The 25,313-nt window shown below is 44.0% G+C and overlaps 1 protein-coding gene across 1 annotated transcript in view; it reads right to left on the minus strand.

Moving 5' to 3' along the window:
- Window positions 1-64: 64 nt before the first annotated feature.
- The window catches only part of ST8SIA2 (ST8 alpha-N-acetyl-neuraminide alpha-2,8-sialyltransferase 2), a 35,672-nt gene continuing 10,423 nt past the window's right edge, over window positions 65-25,313 (minus strand). The window contains exons 2-6 of the mRNA XM_087704342.1: window positions 18,795-18,857; window positions 14,978-15,106; window positions 11,546-11,803; window positions 9,030-9,323; window positions 65-1,395 (exon numbers count right to left, since the gene is read on the minus strand). Of these exons, the coding sequence (XP_087560468.1) occupies window positions 1,110-1,395; window positions 9,030-9,323; window positions 11,546-11,803; window positions 14,978-15,106; window positions 18,795-18,857 (1,030 nt within the window). The 3' untranslated portion in view covers window positions 65-1,109. The remainder of the gene's footprint in view (window positions 1,396-9,029; window positions 9,324-11,545; window positions 11,804-14,977; window positions 15,107-18,794; window positions 18,858-25,313) is intronic.

Here is a 25,313-nt window from a genome sequence, read left to right on the forward strand (position 1 = left end):
TCAGACCAATTTCTCATCCGCTGTTTGTGGAGGTTGGGCCTCAAATAACGAAGGCACGGATGGCTACAAGGACTTAAAACTGGGTTTATTAACAAATCTGCTAAAGCACAATAAAACAGTTGGAACAAAAAGAAAAAGAAAAGATCCAGCCGGCGAATTTGCTTTTACAAATCGAAAACCCCAAATGTCAATTCTTTCCTTCACGGCACACCAAGGCAGAGCATATTAAAAGAAGAAAAAGGAACTGGCCTTTTGTTTGCAGAATTATGGCGTCTTGTCTCTTTTGATGCCATGTCGATGGATGCTCCTGACGGGCATCGCTTATTTAGTTACCGCTGAAAGGGGCTTTCTCTACCAAGGAAGAGGCCAACCACAGCAGGAAACAAAAAAACGATGCTCCCCTTTAAGTCCACTTCTGTCTTTTATCTTTTATTTAAAAAATTAAAAAAATTATGAGCCACGCTGTCCGTCCGATGAATGGGCTGATATTTTCTCTTCCCGTGGAAATGTCAGAAACTCCAGTCCTCTTTGTGTCTGAGGATCCTGAGTTGGCTTTTGTTGCTCGGTGCTTTTTCGGAATGGGCACAGCTGGTGGCCCAGCTTGAAAAAAGTTCCATACAGCACGGTTAAACCTCTCCTTGGCCAGTAGCTTTCTGAGAACTGACCCGCAGTGCCTCTGCTCTGTTTCCCTCCCTGCTCAAAAAACAGCAGTTCTAAGGATTAATCCCTAACGCCTATATCCAACTAAGCCAAGAACACAACACAAACCGGGAAACGCCCGGCTTTCTTAGCCAAACGAGCCCTACCTACCAATTCTAGACCACGCACAACATCTGGCCTAACACTGAGTTGTCACACTAAAGTACCCATACACGTCACAGTGGCTTCCAGGCCTGGGAAGGGCAAAGGCCATCTTCTCTTAGGGTTCCCGCACAGGTCTTCTGGCCCTGGCACCAAACGCTGGCTCCACTTCAACGCAGAGCCCCCCGCAGCCATGCTTGTGCTCATCTCCCAAACCAAGAAAACCCATCTCTCCATCTACCACTCCTCCCAGCCTCCCCTCCCCAATCCTCCCATGGGGCACAGCCTCCAGGAAAGTGGTTTCTTTTTTACGTGGTTCCGTTGCAGGGCCCAACGGTGAGTTTTAAGGCTCCTTGGAGGTGCAGGAGCTTCAAGGCTTTGAATTCCAAAGGCATGGTATGAGGACTGGTCTGGGACATGTAGCCGTATTTCAGGCTGTCATAGTAGTGGTACTTAACGGGGCTTTGGTCTGGACCTTGGGGAAATGGCCAGAAACCGTAGAGGTAAATCTGGTTGCAGAAGCGCGTTGCCAGGGTGTACATCAACAAACCAGTGGTTGGGCGCTTGATGTAGACTTTGTTTGTCAGCCAATACCTGGAAAGGAACAACAACAAAAAAAGCATACAAGAAATGGTTAACGTCTTTAAATTGTTAATTTAAATTGTTAAAAATAGAACTGAAACCAAGAAGCATGCTTATTAGGACTATTAGACCAAAAAGTGGATCAACAATTTCAATACATAATCATACACATACTCTCTGCAGCCAGGATTGCTTTCGCGCAAAACTGGGGGGGGGGAAATCAATACACCCGCAGATGAAACAATAATTAGAAAAGAACTCAGATGTGCAGAGATGGACAAAATGACAAAAGAACTAAAAGAAAGAGAAGAATCGGATTTCTATAAAATATGGAATAGAATTTATAAGTGACTAGAAAACAGAAGCCAACAGAAACAGAAAATAGAGAATGTAAATATAATGGTGATATAAATAATTAATATTATTAGAAGTGTCGGTACTACTGTTATTATATTATTGGACAAGGTAAAATCAATAGGAAGGCAATGCAGAATGGAGAACTATAAAGGCTAAACATGAAAAGCCGATACAGAAGGCTGTATAATTACTAAAGAATCGTTGCCCCTATCTCAAATGGTATGATTGTTGCGCTTTTTAAAATTATGTATTGTTTTGTGTTGTTGTCAAACTTTCTGTATCCCCTTTCCCTTGTTCAAGTTGTGAGCCGCCCTGAGTCCCCCTCGGGTGAAAAGGGCGGCATACAAATGAAATAAATGAATGAATGAATGAATGTACTTTATATTGTTATGTACGTTTTGTTTTCTGTTTTTTTCTTGTTGTGTTTTTCTTTCTGTTTTTAAAGATTAAAATGTTTAATACAAACTATTAGAAAAGAAAGAAATTGTTAACTTCTTTTGGCACGAGTTTCAGACCCCTGGGGGAGGGGAAATGCTTCTTTACACGAAAAGCATCGTCGTTCCTGCCAAAAAAAATTGGGAACAGTTTGGAGATGAAAAGTCATCAGGGGCTAAAAATCAGTATGTATAAGTTCTGAGCGGATCTGCGGAATGTCAGAAGATGAAGAACGCGAAAACAACAAAGAGCAGTGACGAGTGCCAACCACCTGGGAGGAAGAGGTGAAGGTGAAGATGAAGGGGATGAAGCAAAGATTACCTGCTGGAATTTGCAGCAGAGTTTTGGAATAACGGGTTGCAGGCTGCCAACTTAATCTACTTGCAAGCAATTGAAATGACCTAAAAGAGGGAGTTGTTTTCATTTCGAAGCTGGTAAGATTTATTCCTAAGTGAGCCAGCATGGCATCAAAGTTAGGCTGGCTACGGTTGCTATTGATTGATTTTGATTTTGAGGCTGCCCAACTTCTCAATGACTCTAGGAAGGTTCGCAATGAAAGGAGGAAAAGCAACGTATGTCAGAAGAAAACACAACCAATCTGAAGGCAAACTCAACGTCCAAAGAACCCAAACCATACAACTCCACACCTCCCCTTTCTCAAGAAAAACAACCAGATTTTTAATAGGTGGTTGGTGGGATTTTTTTTTGGGGGGGGGAGTCATTAAGATATGAGCAATATTGGACCAATACAGCAGGAAGTCATTCCAGGAGTGCCAACTGAGAAGGCCTTTTTCTTGGGTCCCATGAGATGACATTGTTTAATCAAAGGGACCTGAAATATATCCACTCTTCCTGATTAGAACATCATCAGAGTTGGAAGGGACCTCGGAGGTCTTCTTGTAGTCCAACCTCCTGCTCAAGCAGGCTACCTTGTACCATTTCAGGCAAATGGCTATCCAGTCTCTTCTTAAGAGCCTCCAGGGTTGGCGCACCCACAACCTCTGGAGGCAAGTGGTTCCACTGGCTAATTGTTCTCCCTATCAGGAAATTTCTCCTTAGGAAGGAATCCAAGCAGGAATCCTTGCCTCTATTCTATTGTCTAAGACACATTTGTGCAAGGAGAGCGTAAGATCAATCAGCCATTAGGGCGAGATCCTAAGATAAACATTTGCAGAGATTTGGAAAGCGGCCAGGGGTGTCCAAACTTGGGAACTTTAAGACTTGTGGACTTCAACTCCCAGAATTCCCCAGCCAGCCAGCTGGGGAATTCTGGGAGTTGAAGTCCACAAGTCTTAAAGTTCCCAAGTTTGGACACCATTGATCTAGGCCCATTGAAGGTCTTCAAACCGTTTCTCTCCAGCAGTTTCTAAGCACTATGGGGCAAAATTCAACGGTCTCATTTAGCAACAGAAATGTTGGGCTCCATTGTGGTTATATGTTGAGGACTACCTATATTTCATGCCAGGTTTGGTTTTCTCCTGCCATCAGATTCGATGGAAAGCCCTTCAGCCCATCAGGGGTGCAAAGTAAAAAGTCATCGGACTTTAGTTAGCAACCAAAAGATGTCCTGTCCCAAAGGACTGCATAGGCTCCAGCTTGATCAGGGGGATGGACTAGAAGACCTCCAAGGTCCCTTCCAGCTCCATTTTATTCTAAAGGTGCTTTTTTCAAGAGGCAACTGGACTTTCTTTGTTCTTCCTCGAAGACATTTCACTACATCCAAGAAACTTCTTCAGTTCAGTCCACTTCAGAACTGAAGAAGCTCCCTGGATGAGAAGCAAAACATCTTCAAGGAAAAACAAAGAGAAGTCCAGCTGCCTCTTGAAAAAGCACCGTTGGGACAACTGTGACCTGGATGACTGAGAATCTCCATAGACAAAAGATGTACAGTAGTGGCCAAAATTGTGGAAACCTTTTTGGAAAAATGTATTTTTGGGGTTTGATGGCTAATAATATAATTGGGAGGGGGGTTCAAGATACGCATGTTCCACTGCTGGAATGGCCTGGGAATAGCCCAGACCTTAACCCAACTGAAAATCTATAGAACCGACTAAAGAAACTTGTTAGTCAGAAGCAACCCAGCAATAAAACCCAGTTAATAGACGCAATCATTCAATCTTGGTTTCACATTATAATAGCTGCAGAACTAAAAGACTTGGTTCGCTCCATGGGAAGACATTGTAAGATTGTAATTCATGCTAAAGGTTACCCAACTAAGTATTAACTGACATGGTGCTATAATTTTTTGTATATCTCGTTTCCCTTTTCTTCTTTACAACTGCTATTCTAATACCAAATCCTTCATAAAAGTTGTTGCATTCATTTTCGATTAAATTATCTTTCCATTGATATATAATCTTATGGAACTACTCAGAGATGGATTGCTCCGGGTTTGACCCAGTTCAGCCAAACCGGTAGTGGCATTTAGGCCTGGGTCACAGAACCAGCAGTGACCCAGGCTGGCCATGCCCCTAAACCAGTTACCTGGTCACCACTCCCGTTGCCAACATGCTGTGTAGTTGTGCACATCCATGCACAGTTCACTCTAAATTGTTCTGCACATGCGTGAAGAACAATGTACATTGAACTATGCATGTGTGCGCAGCATGTGTGTGCAACGTGCAAGTGAAGCAAACCGGTAGTAAAACCAGCGGCAACCCACATCTGCTACTACTCCCCCCAAAAAAGTGGTGTTATTCGCTAGTTTTAGAAAATACACTTTTCCCAAAAGGTTTCCACAATCTTGGCCACTACTGTACTTGCGAGAAGCCAGAAGCTTAGTGGTGACCAATGGATCTAACAGAGGTAGAGGGGCAGCTGTAGAGCAGTGGTGAGTTTCAAATTTTTTAGAACCTCTTCTGTAGGTGTGGCATGCTTTGTGGGAGTAGCTTGCCAGCCATGTGATTGGATGGGAGTGGCTTGCCAGCCATGTGATTGGATGGGAGTGGCTCGCCGGCCATGTGCCTGGGTGGGAGTGGCTTTCCAGCCATGTGACTGGGTGGGCGTGGCCAACTTGTAAAATGCAGTGAAACTCACTTAACAACACTCTTGCTTAGCAACCAAAATGTTGGCTCAGAAACTCTTTCATTTGAAGCACACAAGTCTTAAAGCTGTCAAGTTACAAGACCTTTGCACCCCTAATCCTTTAGAACCACCCCCCCCCCTGGGGTATTCAAACTTGACAGCTTTAAGACTTGTGGACTTCAACTCCCAGAAATCCTCCTCCAGTCATGTTGGCTCAGGAACTCTGGCATTGAAGTGTGCAAATCTTAAAGCTGTCAAGTTACAAGACCCTTGCACCCCTAACCCTTTAGAAAAAAAAAACCAGGGGTGTTCAAACTTTAAGACTTATGGACTTCAACTCCCAGAATTCCTCCTCTCGCTCTTCATCTAGATGATATGCAGACAGGTAGGGGGAGGGAGCTGGAACCGGTTCTAAATGGCACTGTAGATTTGTGGAACCTCTTCTATAGAGGAGGTTAAAACTGGCAGGAAACCACCCCTGCTGTAGAGACAAGGCCTCTGTTCTCCTTCATATGGTGTGCTTGAGGATCCCAGCTGCTCATACCAATCAGGGAGAGAGCAAAAGGCAATGAATTCTCTGTTCCGTTCCTGACCAGCTTCAAGAAGCTGCCACCACGCACCTCCCTCTCCTCTTGGCTAAACACCTGGGCCCACAACAAAGGCTAATTAATTTTGCAAGCATGTAAGAAATGCGGCATCGACTGTATGCACCACCGCTGTTGTGCGAGATTCCAGGTTTTAATGAGAAGGCTGGCAGAAAGGGCATCAATATTTCCTTGCTGCCAACCCGTCGACTACATCATTTGGCATCGCTATTAAAGGTACCACTTGAATTGACCGAGGCAGCTGGAAAACAAAACAAAAAACAAGCAGACATCTGTTAATTTGGTGCGGGGTTTCTGTGAGCTGTGACGGTTGTGCCAAGTTTCTTCCTTAGCTGGGAAAAAAAAATACTATTTGCACGAAAGGGTTTATTTTGGAGAGGGTTGGCGCCTTGGATGCCAGGGGACTCGTGAAGGTCAGTTCAACCGAAACGAGCAGGGTTTAAATCAGCCGTTCTCCATACGAGAAAATCTCTTATGCCCGTGATGGCGAACCTATGGCACACTTGCCACAGGTGGCATGTGGAGCACTTTGTTAGGGCACACGAGGCATTGCCCTGTCAGCTGACTTCAGCCTTCATTTTCAGCCATTTCTCGCTCTCTGGAGGCTTCCCTGAAGCCTCGGGAGGGCGAAAAACAACCCAATGTGCAAACTGGAAGTCTGTTGCCGAATTTCTGGGTTGCCCGTAGGGCCACTTTTCGACCTCCAGAGGCTCCAGGGAAGCCTCCTAAAGCCTCTGGAGAGTCTCCGGGATGGGAGGCCATTTTCGCCCTTCCCAGGCTCCTAGAAAGCTTCTGGAGCATGGGGAGGGCAAAAAACAAGTCCATCCTGCGCAAAAAGAGGGGGGTTGCACATGCATGCGTGGGGGGTTGTGGGCATAGAATTATGGGTGTGGGCATGCCAGCGCACAACCCCCCTGCGCTTCCCCCATTTTTGGCATGCAATGGCAAAAAGATTAGCCATCACTGTCCCATGTCTTTCTGCCTACAAGCCGTCATTCAATTTGGTGAAAGGAAATTTGCTTTCCATATTCGTTTCCAAGAAGAATGTAACTTTGGTGAAATCCTCATGTATGGAGCAGGGTGCTATGGCACATTGAGTGATGTGGTGGCCAAATGTAGAATAGGCAAGTGGCCTAGTAGAACTATGCTAGAGTTTCGATCTAGGACAGGGGTCAGCAATCTTAAACAGTCAAAGACCCGTTTCCCACAGAAAAGAAAACACCGGGAGCCCCAAAAACCTTTCCCATGCTTGACTATTTCCTGAGCGGATCTTCAATAATCAGGTTTTCTGTTTATAACACATGGAACAAACATATCCTTCAAGTCAAGCTTAAATCCTGCTAATCTCCCAGAGACACCTACGCATTTTTCATGGCAACAACGAGGAGGTGGTTGATCACAGCTTTCTTCTGAGAGAGTTTTCAAGTACCCAATTTCGCACTACACCTGAGATTTCTCCTGGTAGTTTCTCATCCAAATATTATCCTAGTCCAACTTTGCTTAGCTCCCTACTTATGCTATCAATTGAGCTCCACATTAGAGTAAAACATTGATTCTTCATAAACTGAACAACAGATTCATTCATCTCAAATCTTAAGTAACAATAATCTCTTTATCAGCATTAAAATTATCAGAATTTGTCTGCCTGCCTGTCGGTCTCTCTATTTTTCTCTCTCCCCCCTCATCCATCCATCCATCCATCCATCCACCCACCCACCCACCCACCCATCCATCTACCCACCCACCCACCCACCCACCCATCCATCCATCCATCCATCCATCCATCCATCCATCCATCCATCCATCCATCCATCCATCCATCCAATACAATCCATCTATCCATGTAGCTAATACACCCACCCACCCACCCACCCACCCACCCATCCATCCATCCATCCACCCACCCACCCAACTATCCATCTTTCCATCTATCCATCTATCCATCTATCCATCTATCCATCCATCCATCCATCCATCCATCCATCCATCCATCCATCCATCCATCCATCTATCCATCTAACCATCTAGCTATCTAATACAAAATTCTGCTATTCTATATCTAGCAAAAAGGTAGTACAGGTAGATCTTGGCTTACAACTATTTGTTTAGTGACTGTTCAAAGGTCCAAGTACAATTACACTTACATACCCATGGTCACATGATCAAAATCCGGATGCTTGGCAACTGGCTCATAGTTATGACGGTTGTAGCATCCTGGGGTCACGTGATCCCCTTTTGTGATCTTCTGCTGAGCAAATTCAATGGGCAAGCCAGATTCACTTAACAGCCATGTTCCTAACAACAATTGCAGTGATTCACTTAACAACGGTGGCAAGGAAGGTGGTAAAATGGGGGGAAATTCACTGAACAACTGTCTCGCTTTGCAACAAAAGGTTTGGGGCTCAATTGTGGTCGTACATCAAGGACTACCAGTACTCCTAGAACCTTCTTGGTACCTGTTTCCTGACTTGGCCTTTCCTGGGGGTCTAGCATCAATTTTGAAAGCCTATTGGTTGTATCAAACAGAATCAAGATGATTGTCAGAGGTGTCATCGTATGCTTCAGCTTTGCTTTGCTAGATGTCAGCCTGCCATAAAATATGGGAGGGGGAGGGAACTGTTGGGAGGGGGGAACAGAAACTACTCATTGTGCCTTCCAAAGACATCAGCTCACCGTCCCAAGGCCAGAAGCCTGGGAATGGAATGTAACGGATTACCGTTTCGCCCAACGCTGCAGAGACTGTTACCAAAACAAATCTTTTGAATGTAACTAGACAATAGGGAGATAACAGGAGGAAGGAATGGAAATGGGGAAGTTATCTGGGGAAACTTTGTGTGCAAAACTTTAGTTCTGGCTTTGCTGTACTGCAAAACCTTGGCTTTTAGTAAAAGTATACCTTTTGCACCAAATGGAGTCAAGGGTCTTTCTTTCCTAAGGATCCAGGTCGAGGCAGGCATGACAGTTATAGTATTCTGAGCTACTTTCTCACTCTTTCCCCTCTTCCAGAACTCAGTTTTCACTTTATCCTCCCTTAATGGTTCAGTGCATGAACAGAAAGGCAGAAGTCCCTAGAGGCACTCCATTGCTTCCTACATCTCCTCTACTTTGTCTCAACTGAGATATGATGGAACCGTCCCAAATTTGAAATGTTGGATTGATCTCCCACTCCAAGCTAACTTCTCCTGCTGTTTTTGTTTCACCCTCTGTTGCCCGAGAACTTCTCACCCTCGCACAGCATGCAGCAGTCGCAGAGATGGATAGGCGGTGCGGACGTTAATATGATGCTTGAGGATGAGTTCATTGACCCACTCCACCCGTTCCTTGCCCCCTTTGGCCATGAATGCCGGGATCCAAAGGATGCTGCCATTGAGGCTATGAAGGCGCTGGAGCAGCTTCTCCCGCCAAGTGTCATTCACCAGGTCCTCGAAGGCACGCTGGATGACGGAAGGGTTCATGGTGACCAGGTCAGTCTTCATTCCAACGTCATGGATATATTCCTGCACCGGGGCTAAATTGCATCTGGAAATGGAAATGATTAGAACACAGGCTCAAGGTTTCCCTTTAAGATAAAGAATAAGAAAGAATACGGTTAATATAAATGGTGCTACTTTATCAAGATTATTACGTGCAAACAGAAATATATATTATTTCCCCAGCAAGGAAGAAAAAGCAGAAATGGTGAAATTGGTTGCTTTATTCCAAGAGGAGAATCTATTTAATTATTATTATTTTTTAAAAAATGGAAATAACTTCTGGATTTTGTGCTTGTGATAAAAAAAAGAAACTTTGACTTTGCTAATTAGACAGATTTGTTGTTATAAAGATAAAGGTTCCCCTCGCACATATGTGCTAGTCGGTCCCGACTCTAGGGGGTGGTGCTCATGTCCATTTCAAAGCTGAAGAGCCAGGGCTGTCCGAAGACGTCTCCATGGTCATGTGGCCGCCATGACTAAATGCTGAAGGCGCATGGAATATTATCTTCCCACCAAAGGTGGTTCCTAATTTTCTACTTGCATTTTTACATGCTTTCCAACTGCTAAGTTGGCAGAAGCTGGGACAAGTAACAGGAGCTCACTCCATTATGTGGCGCTAGGGATTTGAACTGCCGAACTGCCGACATTTCTGATCAACAAGCTCAGCAGCCACCGAGCCACAGTGTCTCCTCGGCTAATATATACTAACATGTAAAAGAAAAAAGTTGAGGCTGTAATATTATCTTCTACTGTGCTAAAAAGAATCGGAGATCAATCCTTTTTTCTTTTTTTCTACTTGTACCCCATATTTTATTCCCCTTTCTCTTTTTCTTTCTCCCAATTTCTTATTTTTATTTTCCTTTCTATTTTATACTTGGATAAAACATAAAATAGCAATAGCACTTAGGCTTATATACCACTTCATAGTGCTTTCCAGCCCTCTCTAAGCAGTTTACAGAGTCAGCATATTATAAAAGTTATAAATACTAAAAGAAAACAGCAAAAAAAAGGAACACAGCCTCAGGGACAGACTACATATTTCATTCTAGACATCCTCTAGAGCAGTAGTCCACAACCTTTCTGACTTTATTAGAGATGCTGAGTGCAGTACGAGCAAGGCAAACTCTGAAGAAAAACCACACGAAAACCATACATTGAAAGCAATCCCCAATGTCCAAAACCCTCCCCCCTGGGAGAATAGTCCAATCAGGTCTTGCTCCAATGTTTTGGGAACCTGGTGCCTCTGGCACTGTGGTAAATTCCTTTCCCAGGGCCAGTGTCCTTGAAGGCAGGAAGATGGCTAGATTTGGCACCACTGTTTCCAGTCAGTGTCCATACTCCCCAATTTCCCATAGCATTCTTATTACACCTCCAAGTGATGTGGTGGCCTAGAGGTGGAGCACTTGCCTCACAATCAGGAGGCTGTGAGTTTGATCCTAGGTAGCGACAAATATTTCTCCTCTCTGGGCACACTGAGAATATATCTGCTGAACAAAACTCTGCATTGGCGACAAGAAGGGCAGCCGGCCATTAAATATTCAGCTTCATTCAGTTGTCCAGACTCTATCAGAATTTGTTGCAAAAATCAAATCCATAAAGCACAGAGATAATTGATTCAGCAGGATTCATTTAAATAAGAAACTTCCTTACACACACACACACACACACACACACACACTTAAAGTCACAACCCCTGGTATGCCCAAATATGGGAGGAAGTTCACTACTTCCATTCTCTGTCCATCGGCTCGTCACAAGAGACCATCCAGACAGAAACCCAATATTTTTACTGTTGCCTTTTGTTACATTTGTGTTGTATTTGTGCTGATAAATAAATAAAGGGAGACTAGTATAGATCTATTTCAAGCTATTTAGCTCTCATCAGCTAGCCATACCCTTACTGGGATTCAGTACAGCCCAGGTTCAAAGACTTTGCTGGATGTGAATGAGCAGAATTTACAGCAAATTAATAAAAGGAGTTTTAATGAGGACAAGGTGTTTGCTTCATGCTCTTGGGAAGCCTCAGTCAGAACAGCTTCTTTAAGCTCCCAATTATTTTTTTTAAAAAATAAGGAATGAGCCTGGAATTAAGCAGCCTAGCTAGGTGGTACATTCATAAGAGAAAAGGAGGGAAGAAGAGAAGGAGGGAGAGGAGAGAGGGAGATAAAGAAGTTTTCCTAAAAGATAGCCTGCTTTTTTGCCACCCAAGGTCTGCCTTACCCTGCCTGAAGCCAAGGAGTCTTCTTGCCCTTTCCATAGGAGGCTTACCTTATCACAAAGCTGTGGGCGTCAATTTCCTTGCCGCAGCCGCTGTTCAGCAGGATGCCTGAATTCCCCACAATGGCACACGTCCGATAGTGCTTGCCCTTCAGCGGGGATGTCCTTGGTAAGAGGGCATAGAGATTTTGGGAAACATTCATGGTGCTGTCCCTGTCAAATACGTAGTGGATGATGTCTCCCGGTTTCAGAGTTCCCTTCAGCACCGAGATGTCTTTCTCCGCATCCAAAAACTTCAGGATGTGTTTTCTTTTAGAAGAAGAGGAAGATAAGAACACAGAAAGAGCCATTAGGCTTTCAGGAGTACTGCCTAGCCTTTCCTCCCTCCATCCCTACTCTCCTTCCTTCCTCCCTTCCTCCCTTCCATTTCTCTCCTTCCCTCTCTCCCTCCTTCCCTCCATTCCTTTCTCCCTTCCTTCTCTCCCTCCCTACTCCCATCCTTCCTTCCTATCTCCCTCCATTCCTTCTCTCCCTCCCTACTCCTCTCCTCTCCTTCCGCCCTCCCTACTCCTCTCTTTCCTTCCTCTTTCCCTCACTACTTTTCTCCTTCCTTCCTCTCCCCATCCCTCCCTCCTTCCTTCCATTTCTCTCCTTCCCTCTCTCCCTCCTTCCCTCCCTCCCCCTTCCTTCCCTCCATCCTTTTCTCCCTTCTTTCTCTCCCTCCCTACTCTTCTCCTTCCTTCCTCTCTCTCCCTCCTTCCCTCCATTCCTTTCTCCCTTCCTTCCTTCTTTGCTCTCTCCCTCCCTCCCTACTCCTCTCCTCTCCTTCCTTCCTCTTTCCTTCATTACTCTTCTCCTTCCTTCCTCTCCCTCTCCTTCCATCCTTCCATCCTTCCTTCCCTCCCTCCATTTCTCTCTTCCCCTCTCTCCCTCCTCCCCTCTTCCCTTCCCTTCTCTCCCTCCCTCTCCCTCCCTCCATCTACCCACCCACTGTAGTGGCAGTATGGAGGACAATTGTTATTTCAAATTGTCCTCAGTGTGGAGAACAATTGTTATTTAGTGACATATTTGGAATTCTCCTTGATATTAAAAAAAATCCTTTACAACTTGACATTTCATTTTGAGCAAGCCTGCTTGGTTATTTCCACTCTTGTTTAGTGAATCAGGGGAGGGGAGGATCATCAGGTAGCTTCAAAGCTTCTCTGGTTGTGAAAGTCTCAAGACATTCAACACCCATCCCCAAGTCATGGGCCACCCAAACAAGGTCAAGTCTAACAATCTCCTGACCACAGTGGGGCCATGAAGTCACACGGCCAGATTTTGATTAAAAACTGCAGGGTTGTTTTGTTTTTGACGGAAATTCCTACATACAACCCAGTATTGGATTCTGTAGAAACTGGCTACCCTTGAAGTATCCCTGCTGTGATTATTAAGGAGCTCCTAACAGGATTAGTGGCTAAGACACTGAGCTTGTTGATCAGAAATGTCAGCAGTTCAATGGTTCAAATCCCAAGCGCCGCGTAACAGAGTGAGCTCCCGTTACTTGTCCCAGCTTCTGCCAACCTAGCAGTTCGATAGCCCGTAAAAAATGCAAGTAGAAAAATAGGAACCACCTTTGGTGGGAAGGGAACAGCGTTCCGTGTGCCTTTAGCATTTAGTCATGCCGGCCACATGACCACAGAGACGTCTTAGGAGATTGCTGGCTCTTTGGCTTAGAAACAGATATGAGCACCGCCCCCTAGAGTCAGGAACATGCATCTGCAGGGGAACCTTTACCTTTAACAGCTTATAGGAGATTTCGGAATCATCTTGCTTGGTATTTATGTTTTTAATCCTAGGCTTTAAAATATGTTTGCTTAGTTGATAATAAAACATAAAATCCCTTTATCCACTTATTCGTAGTCTCTGGATCCAAAAGAATCAATTGCTTGGTCACCTAATCACTGCCTTGGCTCTTGGAAAAACAACTACCTATCTTTTCAAATCTCTCTCTTTCCTTCTTTCCTTCACTTTGTACACAGTCTTGACTTTTGATGTTATTTCCCACCTCCCTTCTTCTTCAACAACTTTGAAAAATTGCCAAACATTTTGGGGATGGCTGGGAAATTGTATCTTGCAAATGGCTACGGGAATTTTGAAATTACAATTGCTCCTGTAACAACAAGGAGAAGCATGATACTAATATTGATTTCCGTAACCTTATCGCAGATAACAGATTATTAAGGAAAACTGGGGGAAGAGAAAGGAACCAAAAAAGAAGAAAGAAAGAAAGAAAGAAAGAAAGAAAGAAAGAAAAAGAAAGAAAGAAAGAAAGAAAGAAAGAAAATCAAGAAATTGAAAGCTAGACCTCCATTCCTGACCAACTACACGAATGTGCATTCATCCAGCGTTCAGCTCAACTCAGAGGCCATTTCATTAATACTAATACTTCTTGGCATGCATAATCTATGTGCACTTCATGCAAAAATCATTTCCCCAGCTCTGTCAACAAGGTTTTCTAGCCTGGAGCTATCCGATTGTTTGAGGGATTCCAACTTATCCAAACAGAATTGTACAATGGAACAAAAGAAGAAAGTAATCAATTAGTGCTTGCGAATGGTTTGCGAATGGTATATATATATATATATATATATATATATATATATATGTGTGTGTGTGTGTGTGTGTGTGTGTGTGTGTGTGTGTGTGTGTGTGTGTGTGTGTGTGTGTGTGTGTGTGTGTGTGTGTGTGTAGGTCTTTGGTTATTCGGGTTTTCTCCAGCGTAAAATTGGAAGTGTCTTAGCGACGTTTCGACGAAGTCTCACTCGTCATCTTCAGGCTTGTTTGCTCGGCTTCGTGCTTCCAGGAGCAATGTGAGATCTCGGCTGTTTCTTCCTTTTAACTGCCAGTGGCGGTTTGAGCTGATTGGGTGAATCAGCTCAACTGAGCTGATTACATACATATGTATGTATGTATCTCTCTCTCTCTCTCTCTCTCTCTCTCTCTCTCTCACACACACACACACACACACACACACACACACTATATATATATATATATATATATATATATATATATATATATATATATATATATATATATATATATATATATATATATATATATATATATATATATATATATATATATATATATATATATATATATATATTTTTTTTCAGGACTATCCCATCTTCTTTTTTGAGAGCAGGGGCAAGATTGAGCCACCTTCGCTGAGGAGTTCTGGAAATGGGAGCCCCAAAATATCTGAAGCAGGGATAGGAGGCGGAGGTCCAAAAAAATCAAGAATCAAAATCAATGGGGTCATTTGTACAGAAGGGGGATTAGAAACCCCTCTATCATTTGGAAGGCTCAAACTCACCCCATGAATTGATCCTTGGTTATTCTACTCCTTGTCCACCACATAACTAGTATCCACCTTGGTCTTTGTCTGTCCTTTGTCAACCATGGCTAACATTGGTCCCTGTGGGCCATTCCCCATACCTGATGGTCAGTGACAACGTCTGATTGTGTATCCACTGGGATTGAACTGTCTTGTCAGGGTGCTTAATGTTGTTGTTACTTTGCTCAGCAACAGCTGGAGATGAAGACCCATTTACTGTCCCTTCCGTTCTGGGGAGAAAAAGGAGAACAAAGAAGAATGAAATAAGATAGATGGATGGATGAATGGGTTAGATAGATACAGATAGATGATAGATGATAGATAGATAGATAGATAGATAGATAGATAGATAGATAGATAGATAGATAGATAATGAATAGATGAGAGAGAGAGAGAGAGAGAGAAATAGAGAGATGATAGATATGTAGATAGATGAATAGATTGTGTCTGTATTTGTATGGATGGATGGATGGATGGATAGACAGACAGACAGACAGACATAGAAGGGGGGAGATGTATTAATAGTAGTCCCAATATCCTTCTGATTGCTCTCCTATGCCAGCCAGCCTGCAATCCCTGAGAAGTCAGCTAGTTGAAGCTATCAGTTAGAAATTGGCTGGATTTCCCCATTCCTATTTCTCTTTTGATGACAGTCAAACAAAGACCATCCTGATGGGTTCTTGATAGAGTCATTTGAGAGGTGTGACTCCATCAGTTTTGATTCCTCTCTATTTTTTACTCTTTTGGAACCAATCCCTTTAGGTTTTCTCTGTTTCTCATCTCCATGTCTTGTTTCCTTTATCACGCTGATTTATAACAGAACAAAACACAAAACATGCTATAATTTGCTTGCAATTTGGTAATCATTTTCTTGGAGAGGTTTATTTTGTTTGCAAATCCATGTGCACCGTGTGTGCAAGCAGTTTTCCCTCATGCTATTTGGAAAAGTTGTTTTCACGGATCTATGCAGATGGATCATTTTATGAGAGTTTTTTTTTTAAAAAAAAATCTGCCTTAAATTGGTAACTTTGGGTTTATTGGTCAGTTTGGAAGTGTGGAATTAAATTCAAACTTTGCATTTTTCTTCTCAAATTTTGCTTCTTATATGCCATCTATTCCAGGGGTTTCTTCACCCATTCACTTCTTTGGTTGAACCAGTGGTGGGATTCAAATAATTTAACAACCGGTTCTCTGCCCTAATGATCAGCTGGGTAGGTGAGGCTTGGTGGTCATGTGACTGGGTGGGTGCGGCCAACTCAACGTCACATCGATGGGCGCTTTGCCTTAGCTGTTATAATGTAACAAGTGTTAACCGGAGAGGCAGTTTCTCTAAGCAGGGCAATAAAGATTCGGCTAGAAACAACACCAGAATGTTTCCTTCCTGCCTTCCTTACAGGATTAGCCCTGTAAAGTGGGGGGAAAAAACCAAAATGAGATTTCTTCCAACAACCGGTTCTCCAAAGTGCTTAGGAAGTTAACAACCGATTCTCCCAAATAGGTGCGAACTAGCTGAATCCCACCACTGGGTTAAACATGCCAAAACAATCAATCCTATGATGTATTGGATGATGCCTGTCTTCCTCAACCTGACATCTTGCATATTTGCAACTTTGGCCCGTGTTGTTCTTCACAGGAATTGCAATCCTAACAAATCTGGGAAGCAACAGGCTAGGAAAGAATATCCAATGCAAAAAACCAAAAGACGTCAGCAATAATGCATAGAGCACATCAGTTGGTACCTGAATCCCTTCCACATAAGCAGTTCTTCTGAATTCTTCTGAATTCTTCTGAATTCTTCTGAATTCTTCTGAATTCTTCTGAATTCTTCTGAATTCTTCTGAATTCTTCTGAATTCTTCTGAATTCTTCTGAATTCTCCTGAATTCAGGTCTTCTGAAGTCTGAATTCAGGTCATCTGAATTCAATTTGAAATGCCTTGGAGGATGATCCAGGCCAGAGGTCGGCAACCTTAAACACTCAAAGAGTCATTTGGACTCATTTCGCACAGAAAAGAAAACACCGGGAGCCACAAAGGTCCTAACTGGAAGCCCCACATTCAATTTTGGAGCTGACCGGAAGTCCAGTTCCCCACCATAGAGTCTCCTCCTAGATTGGCATCCTTTTTCTTCTACCTGTCCTAAACTGAAAGCCCTATCAATTGTGGAGCCAACCAGAAAACCCACCCCTTGCTATAGAGTCTCCTCCTGGCGCACCATGCTTCCCCCCACAACCAGAAGGTCCTCTCCAAATTGTAGTGCCGACCAGGCAACAGGGAGCCACATCAGAGAGATGAAAGAGCCACATGCGGCTCCAGAGCTGTGGGTTGCTGACCCCTTATCCAGACTGATCTGACTATCTGAACCTCAAAATGCTATAAGCATGAATCTTTTGACCTCTCTATGAATGAAGAGCTTAGGAAAAACCATCAGCCACCAACTCTTGCTAGTCTTCCATATATGATCAGCTGAGCTTAGAGAACTGTGCTGATTTGTTGACCAGTAACCGAATGCCACTTTTTCAGGTCAATGACTCAACCCATGACTTTCCCTTCCCCACTTTTTTCATTACAATAAAAGGGAACATACTATGCAAACACATTGCAGTGTTGATAAGATTGCCACGATGCCAACCTGCAAGACTAAACTGCCTTCAAAAACCTCCCACATATGTTGGTAACATAAACAAAGAAGCTGAAATCTGAAGACATAAGGCAAGGTACAAATGCTGTTGTTTGTTCTCGTTGTGGAGAACAACTTGCCTGTAGCCAATCAGATGCTAAATTGAAGGGGGCAGAGTTCGCATGGGTAATCGCACGCAGGTGTAGAAAGCTTTCTTTTTCTGCCATGTAGATGTATGCATTCGAACATTAGACTGTGATGTCTCTCTGTGTCATATATGTCTGTATATGCCGGTATATGCATAATGGTTATCTTTTGAGAGCTGAATGAAAGGAACCGAGCTGAGGTGGCACAGTGGGTAGAGTGCAGTACTGCAGGCCACTTCAGCTAACTGCTCTCTGCAGTTCGGCGGTTCAAATCTCACCGGCTCAAGGTTGACTCAGCCTTCCATCCTTCCGAGGTGGGTGAAATGAGGACCCAGATTGTGTGGGGGCGATATGCTGACTCTGTAAACCGCTTAGAGAGGGCTGAAAGCCCTATGAAGCGGTATATAAGTCTAACTGCTATTGCTATTGCTAAATTTCACTTTAATGTATGCTGATTAGTGTACATTTTAAAGTGACAATAAAATTTTTATTTCTACTCTACTCTACTCTACTCTACTCTACTCTACTCTACTCTACTCTACTCTACTCTACTCTACTCTCCATTCATTCTACTCTACTCTACTGTACCCTACTGTACTCTATTCTATTCTATTCTATTCTATTCTATTCTATATTCATTCTAAAGTACTCTACTCTACTCTACTCTACTCTACTCTACTCTACTCTACTCTACTCTACTCTACGCCCTATTCAGTCTACTCTATTAACTGTTCATTCTACACTTCTCCTCTCCCCTCCCCTCCCTCCTCTCCCTTCCCTTCTCCAGAAAGGGCAGAGATGCATTTGGATCCAGGAAAGATCCAACTGTTTATTTGTCTTCAACACTCTCAACCAGTTAATGGCTGGATTCACCTGCTATTTATGGGTTGCTAAAACCACTGTGGCTTAGTATGTCAGCAAATTGCCACTTATTCATAAACCATAATTAACCAAACATGACCTAAAGGGATATACTGCATAGCCTCTTCGCGGAAAACTGCCCAGAAACATGGGGGGGGGGAGGAAGCAGATCTAGAGAGTAAGTGAATAGAGCATCTCCCCAGACAGACTGAAAAGGAGAAAATGACACAATGAAAGAGATTAGCAGCAACCTTTGAGCAGAAAACAAAGGAAGACACCATCTATTTTACGAACCTATTAGATCTGCTATGTAGACTGCTCACTGCTGATCGGACTGCACCTCGGCCTCCAGAATTCCTGCAAAAACAAAGGAAATGTATTATTTATCAACTGCTCACAGCGATTCCTTCTGCACTGTGGAGCAGAGAAAACACTCACAGAGTTCATCGTCTAGAGATAAGATGCTTAGAGACGCTTTTGTGTTCAGAGACTCTTCCTTTTTCTCCCGTCCTTCACAGCGCCGATGAAGCATCGTCCTAACTGATGAAAAGCAAGCGGGTTGATGAGAAATGATTCAACTCAGGTCAATCCTTTGTTGGAATTGATTGAGAGTGTTGGCCAAAGGAGTCTTGTTCAGAAGGAACTTCCCCATGGAATCAATAGGAGTGAAACCATTCAGAAAAGAAAAGCCAGCAGGAGAATTTTGACAGTTCTGCTTTAGCTTTTCCTTGCATCTTCTAGTCACAATTTCCAGCTGAATCCATAATTTCCCACAAGCAGAACTGGCCCTCTGGGAACTGAAGCCAACATCTCTATAGAGTGAAGGATGATGACAAGGTCTCCTTTTCAGAAAATTCATAACTGCAAAATCAACTTTGGCTGATCTAGAAAGCTAAGCATGATCATGGAGAGAATCGTTCTTATTATGATTTATGGATAGTCAATAAGAAAAGATCCATGGATGATAGGTTTTATATATGGCAACACACACACACACACACACACACTCCTTTGGGAGAAGGGCAGCATATAAATCCAATAAACAGAGAAAGAGACAGAGAGAGAGAAAGAGACAGAGAGAGACAGAGACAGACAGAGACAGAGAAGTTCATATAATTTGGTGTGGGACAGCTGCTTTTGTATTACTGAGAGTGAGTGACTGACCAAGATCAAGATAGCAAATTAGCAATAGCATTTAAACTTACATACCGCTTCACAGTACTTTACAGCCCTCTCTAAGCGGTTTACAGAGTCAGCAATTGCCCCCAAGAGTCTGGGTCCTTGTTGTATCCACCTCGGAAGGATGGAAGGCTGAGTCAACCTTGAGCCTGGTGAGATTTGAACTGCCAAATTGCAGGCAGCTGGCAATCAGCAGAAGTAGCCTGCAGTACTGCACTCTAACCACTGCGCTACCGTGGCTCTTAAGATGATTTAGGAAGACCGAAAGTCAGGTATTCTTATTCCTAACCTGGTGCCTTAACCACTAGAACAAACAGGTTCTCTTGTTGCATGATACAAGCTACCTAACATTCACTGCAAAATTATTTGATTTCTTAGCCAACCACATGGTATATTCATGTGCCCACCCAAAACATTTCTAACATCAACGCAAGCCTTCCTCCAAAAATTCTCCATAAATACATGAAGCAACCAAGGAGATATCACCAATGCTTGTTTTATACTTTGCACACTATTAAGAACTACTTAAACTTGCCTGGTTCTCAAAGATCTGTGGAAGAGCAATTATAGGGGCTGCATCACGGGGGGGGGGTGAATGGGAGGGGGAAGGGGAAAGAGGGGGATGGAAGGAAAGTGGAAGAGAGAGAGAGGAAGTGAGAGGGGGAAGGGGAGGTGGGAGGGAGGGAGGCAGGGGGAGACAGGGGAGAGGGAATGAGGGTGGCAGAGAGAGTGAACAGGAGAATGGGAAGGGAAAAGAGGGAGAGGGAAGGAGGGAGTGAGAGAGTGGGAGGGGAGAGAGAGGGAGGGGGAAGAAGAGAAAAGAGAAGGAGAGGGAAGGAGGGTGGGAGAGAGAGGGGAATGGAGGAGGAGGGAAAGAGGGTGGAAGAGAGAGGGAGAGGGTGGGGGAGGGAAGGAGGGGTAGAGAGGGGGAGAGGGAGGGAGGGAAGAAGAGGGAGGGGAAAAGAAAGGGAGGGAAGGAAGGTGGGAGAGAGAGTGGGAGGGGGAGGAAAAGAGAGGGAGGGGTAAGGAGGGTGGGAGAGAGAGGTGAATGGGAGGGGGGAGGGAGGGAGGCGGAGGGAAGGTGGGGGAGAGTGGGAGAGGGAGGGAGAGGAAACAGAGGGGAGGAAGGAGGGGTGGGAGAGAGTGGGGGAGGGGGAAGGAGAGGAAAAGAGAGGGGGAGGGGAGGAGGTGGAGAGAGGGGAGGGGAGGAAGAGGAAAAGAGAGGGGAGGGGGGGAGAGAGGGGAGGGGAGGAAGAGAAAAAGAGAGGGGAGGGAGAAGGAGGGTGGGAGAGAGAGGGGAATGGGAGGGGGGAGAGGGAGAGGGAAAGAGGGTGGAAGAGAGAGGGAGAGGGAGGGGGAGGAAGGAGGGGGAGAGAGAAGGAGAGGGAGGGAGAGGAAAAGAGAGGGGAGGAAGGAGGGTGGGAGAGAGTGGGAGAAGAGTGGGAGAAACAGAGGAGAGGGAAGGAGGGAGGGAGAGGTGGGAATGGGAGGGGGAGGGAAGGAGGAAGAGAGAGAGGGAGGGGGAGGGAGAGAGGAAGAGGAAGAGGGGAGAGAGAGAGCGAGAGCATAACATCTGCCTGTAGTTCCAATCATAATTCTGCCAAAAATTCTTTCCCCGGCACACTTTGCAAAGGGCGGTTGAGTCTTTTCCCTTCAGTTGCTTCCTTCGTAGAGGAGGAGAAGAAGACCAGGCACAGAGGCAGCCTTTACACACGTCTTAAACAAATTGCACAGCTACCCGGTAAGTAAACCGCATCTGATTTTCTCCTCCTGCCACTTCACAAATTTCCTTTCCAGGTTTATGACTTCCGTGTCATCATTATTTCCCTTTCCAACCCCAGCATTTGCAGTACCGGGAGTCCTCGACTTACAACAGTACATTTAGTGACCGTCTGAGGTTACAACGGCACCGAATAAAGTGACTTATGGCCGTTTTTCATACTTACAACCATCGACGCATCCCCGTGGTCATTTGATCAAAATTCAGATGCTCGGCAACCGACTCACGTTTATGACGGTTGCAGAGTCTCCGGGGTCATGCTATTCCCTTTTGTGTCCACCTGACAAGCAAAGTCGATGGAGGAAGCCAGATTCACTTAACAAACCATTTGACTAACTTAACAGCTATGGTATTCACTTAACAGCGGTGGCAATGAAGGTTGTAAAATGGGAGAAAACCCACTTAAGAAATGTTTCCACTCAGCAACAGAGGTTTTGGGCTCAGTCGTGATCGTAAATTGAGGACTATGTGTATTCTGCTCCTGGTTGTGTTCTCCATGATAGTTTATTGCTTTTTTTTTTCTATTGGCCTTTTCATAATCGGCTTTGGGGTTTTTCTCCCCCTGCATAAGGGAGGTTTCCAGTCACTCTTGCCTGTTCATTACACTCCCAAAAAACATTAGCTTCAAATCCAGTCCGTTTTTCATTGTTAGCGCTTCTGCTGAGCTTCATTACTAGCACTTCCAGTAGATTTTACTTCAGCTTGTATTGAATTATTTGTTCCTTTTGCAGGCTAAGCTCTTCTCAACAATTGTCTGCAGCACCAGAGCTAAAAGGCATTAATTATTCTCCTCCTCCTCCTCCTCCTCCTCCTCCTCCTCATCCTCCTCCTCCTCCTCCTCCTCCTCCTCCTCCTCCTCCTCCTCCTCCTCCTCCTCCTCCTCCTCCTCCTCCCTCCTCCTCCTCCTCCTCCTCCTCTTCTTCTTCTTCTTCTTCTTCTTCTTCTTCTTCTTCTCTTCTTCTTCTTCCTGATAATCCAGGTTGACAATACATACCTTTCCTTTGGGTGATGTCTCTGCACTTTTAATATTTCATCTCGGTTCATCACAGTCTTTCTCCCAACTAATCAGTGATTCTTTATTATAGTGGTTAGTTATCACTCTAGTGAATTGCTGAGCCTAGTCAGATAAAAAATCTCATATCACGGCAACTTTGACACCTATTTGCATTGCATTGGGGTTACCATGTTCCCCCGAAAATAAGACCCAACTGGAAAATAAGCCCTAGCATGATTTTTCCAGCATTCTGGATGCTCATAATATAAGCCCTACTCCCCAAAATAAGCCTCAGTTAAGATTGTCAGCCAGATGGACGCATTTAGTACTGTATTTCCCCCCAAATAAGACCTAACTGGAAAATAAGTGGCAATGTGTCTTTAGGAGCAAAAATTAGAATTAGAATAACGGAGTTGGAAGGGACCTTGGAGGGCTTCTAGTCAAACACCCTGCTTAGGCATGAAAACTTACACCACTTCAGACAAATGAATATCCAACCTCTTCTTAAAAAACTTCAGTGTTGGAGCATTCACAACTTCTGGAGGAAAGTTGTTCCACTCATTAATTGTTCTAACTGTCACAAAATTCCTCTCAGTTCTAAGTTGCTTCTCTCCTTGATTAGCTTCCACCCCTTGCTTCTTGTCCTGCCCTCAGGTGTTTTGGAGAATACGTTGACTCCCTCTTTGCGGCAGCCCCTGAGGTATCAGAACACTGCTATCATGTCTCTCCTAGTCCTTCTTTTGATTAAATAGACATACCCCGTTCCTGCAACCATTCTTCATATGTTTTAGCCTCCATATGATTAATTAATATGACCCGGTCTTATTTCTGGGGAAACACAGTACTTATTGACGTAACCTAAGGCTATTTGTTTAGCGACTTGCCTCCAGAAGTTGTGGGTGCTTCAACACTAGAGGTTTTTAAGAAGAGACTGTACAGACATTTATCTGAAATGGTATAGGGTTTTCTTCAGGGATTTGGACCAGAAGACCTCTAAGATCCCTTCCAACCTCTGCTATTCTATCTCTTATGCCTTCAACAAGACATTTCTTTAAAAGATTTCCTCATGTCTAGCCCTCCAAGTGGTAACCAGCATATCCGAGATTGTTGTTTCTCCAAGTATTTAAATTTCATCCTTTATTTCTTCTGTTTACTCTTATAATTTCTTATTTCTTTCATATTTCGTTCTTCTTGGGATAGATGCCCCAAGCCTGCCGATGTAGATCCAAAAAGAGCTTTTTCTAAGGACAAGCATTCTTGAGGGTACTCAAGAACAAAATTGAATCAAAAGATTGAGGAAGGAGACCATCGAGCAAGAAATAACCGTAAAGGAGAATACGGCTGAAGGATACGACTTCCCTTATACTACTTGGAGGACAGTGGTGAAATGTACATTTTTTTTGCCACCAGTAGTCTGGGCGTGGCTTGGTGGTGGTGTGTGTCATGTGACTGGGTGGGCATGGCCAACTTTTTTAATTTTTAAAGCATTTTTACTACTATTCGCCCGAACCAGTAGTAAAAATTGCTTTAAGAAGTGGGGAAAAAAAGGTTCAGCTGTGTCCTGCAATCGTGGGAAGTGGAAGATAATTCACATGTACTATTACACTGCATATATTCTCCCCTTATTAGAGAGATGCCAGAGAGGGCAGACAATGTTTATCTAGGCTTTCTCCTCCAGGACACTAACCCGGCTACCACGTATGCAATGGCAAAGTTCTGTGCTGCTGCAATGTCCGTAAGAAAAAAATTGGCTACAGTATAGTACCATCTTGTACCAATTATCTGGACATACCTTTAACAATCTTTGGACCATAATGTTCTTATCCACTTTTAATGTAAATACTTTAAATTATATTTTAATGTTAGTATTTTTAATATAGTGTAAAGACAAATGTATATTGCTGGTCTTTGACCGTAATAAAGATCTTACTTACTTTTTCCTCCACTTTTTAAAGCATTTTTTTTACTACTGGTTTGGGTAAATAGGTAGTAAAAAACGCATTAAAAAGTAAAAAAAAAAAAAGGTTCCCATGATCGCATGGCATAGCTGATTGTCATGGAACCTTCCCCCCCCCCACCACTTTTTAAAGCCTTTTTTAACTTCTGGTTTGGGTGAATAGGTAGTAAAAAATGCTTTAAAAACGCGGGGTGGTGGGGGTGGGGGTGGATATTTTTTAACTACCGCTTCACAGAATGAATGACAATCGTCCCTATCGGTTCAGCTGAACCAGGATGAAATGGGAGGATTTCACCCCTGTTGGAGGACCTGGATAGGTTGAGAGTTGGAGGGCCTGTAAAACCAATCAACTCAATTGGAGGCTCTTAGTGGATAACAACACGCTGTGTGAAGGTGGAGAGACACAGAACCAAGCCCATCTTCTGGAATGTTGGCTACTACCAGAAACAAGTGCCGATAATGACTTATTTTTGGCCAAAGACAAAGCCAAGAAGGTGGCTTCATTTTGGCAGTTTAAGTTTTGATTTAGACATGGAAGGAGAAGGAGGAGGAGGAAGAAGAAGAGGAAGAGAGGAAGAGGAGGAGGGGGAAGGAGGAGGAGGAAGAAGAGGAGGAGGAGGTAGAAGAAGGCGAGGAGGAGGAGGAGGAGGAGGAGGAGGAGGAGGAGGGAGGGAGGAAGAGGAGGAGGAGGAGGAGGAGGAGGAGGAGGAAGAGGTAGGGGAGGAGGAAGTGGTGGTTTCTTCTAGTCCATGTAAACATTCTCCTTTCATTCCAATTTCCTTTCATGTCTATTTCACTCCAAATTCACTTGTGATGTTATCAATAAAGGCTCCTTCTTATACTGAGAATCTCTCATCGCTCCTGAATCGCTCATCCAATTCTCTCATCCTTTCATTATAAACA

The sequence above is a fragment of the Thamnophis sirtalis genome, unplaced genomic scaffold (genome assembly GCF_051295495.1).
Source record: "Thamnophis sirtalis isolate CommonGarterSnake01/CBP01778 unplaced genomic scaffold, rThaSir2_p1.2 scaffold_2, whole genome shotgun sequence".
NCBI lineage: Eukaryota > Metazoa > Chordata > Lepidosauria > Squamata > Natricidae > Thamnophis > Thamnophis sirtalis.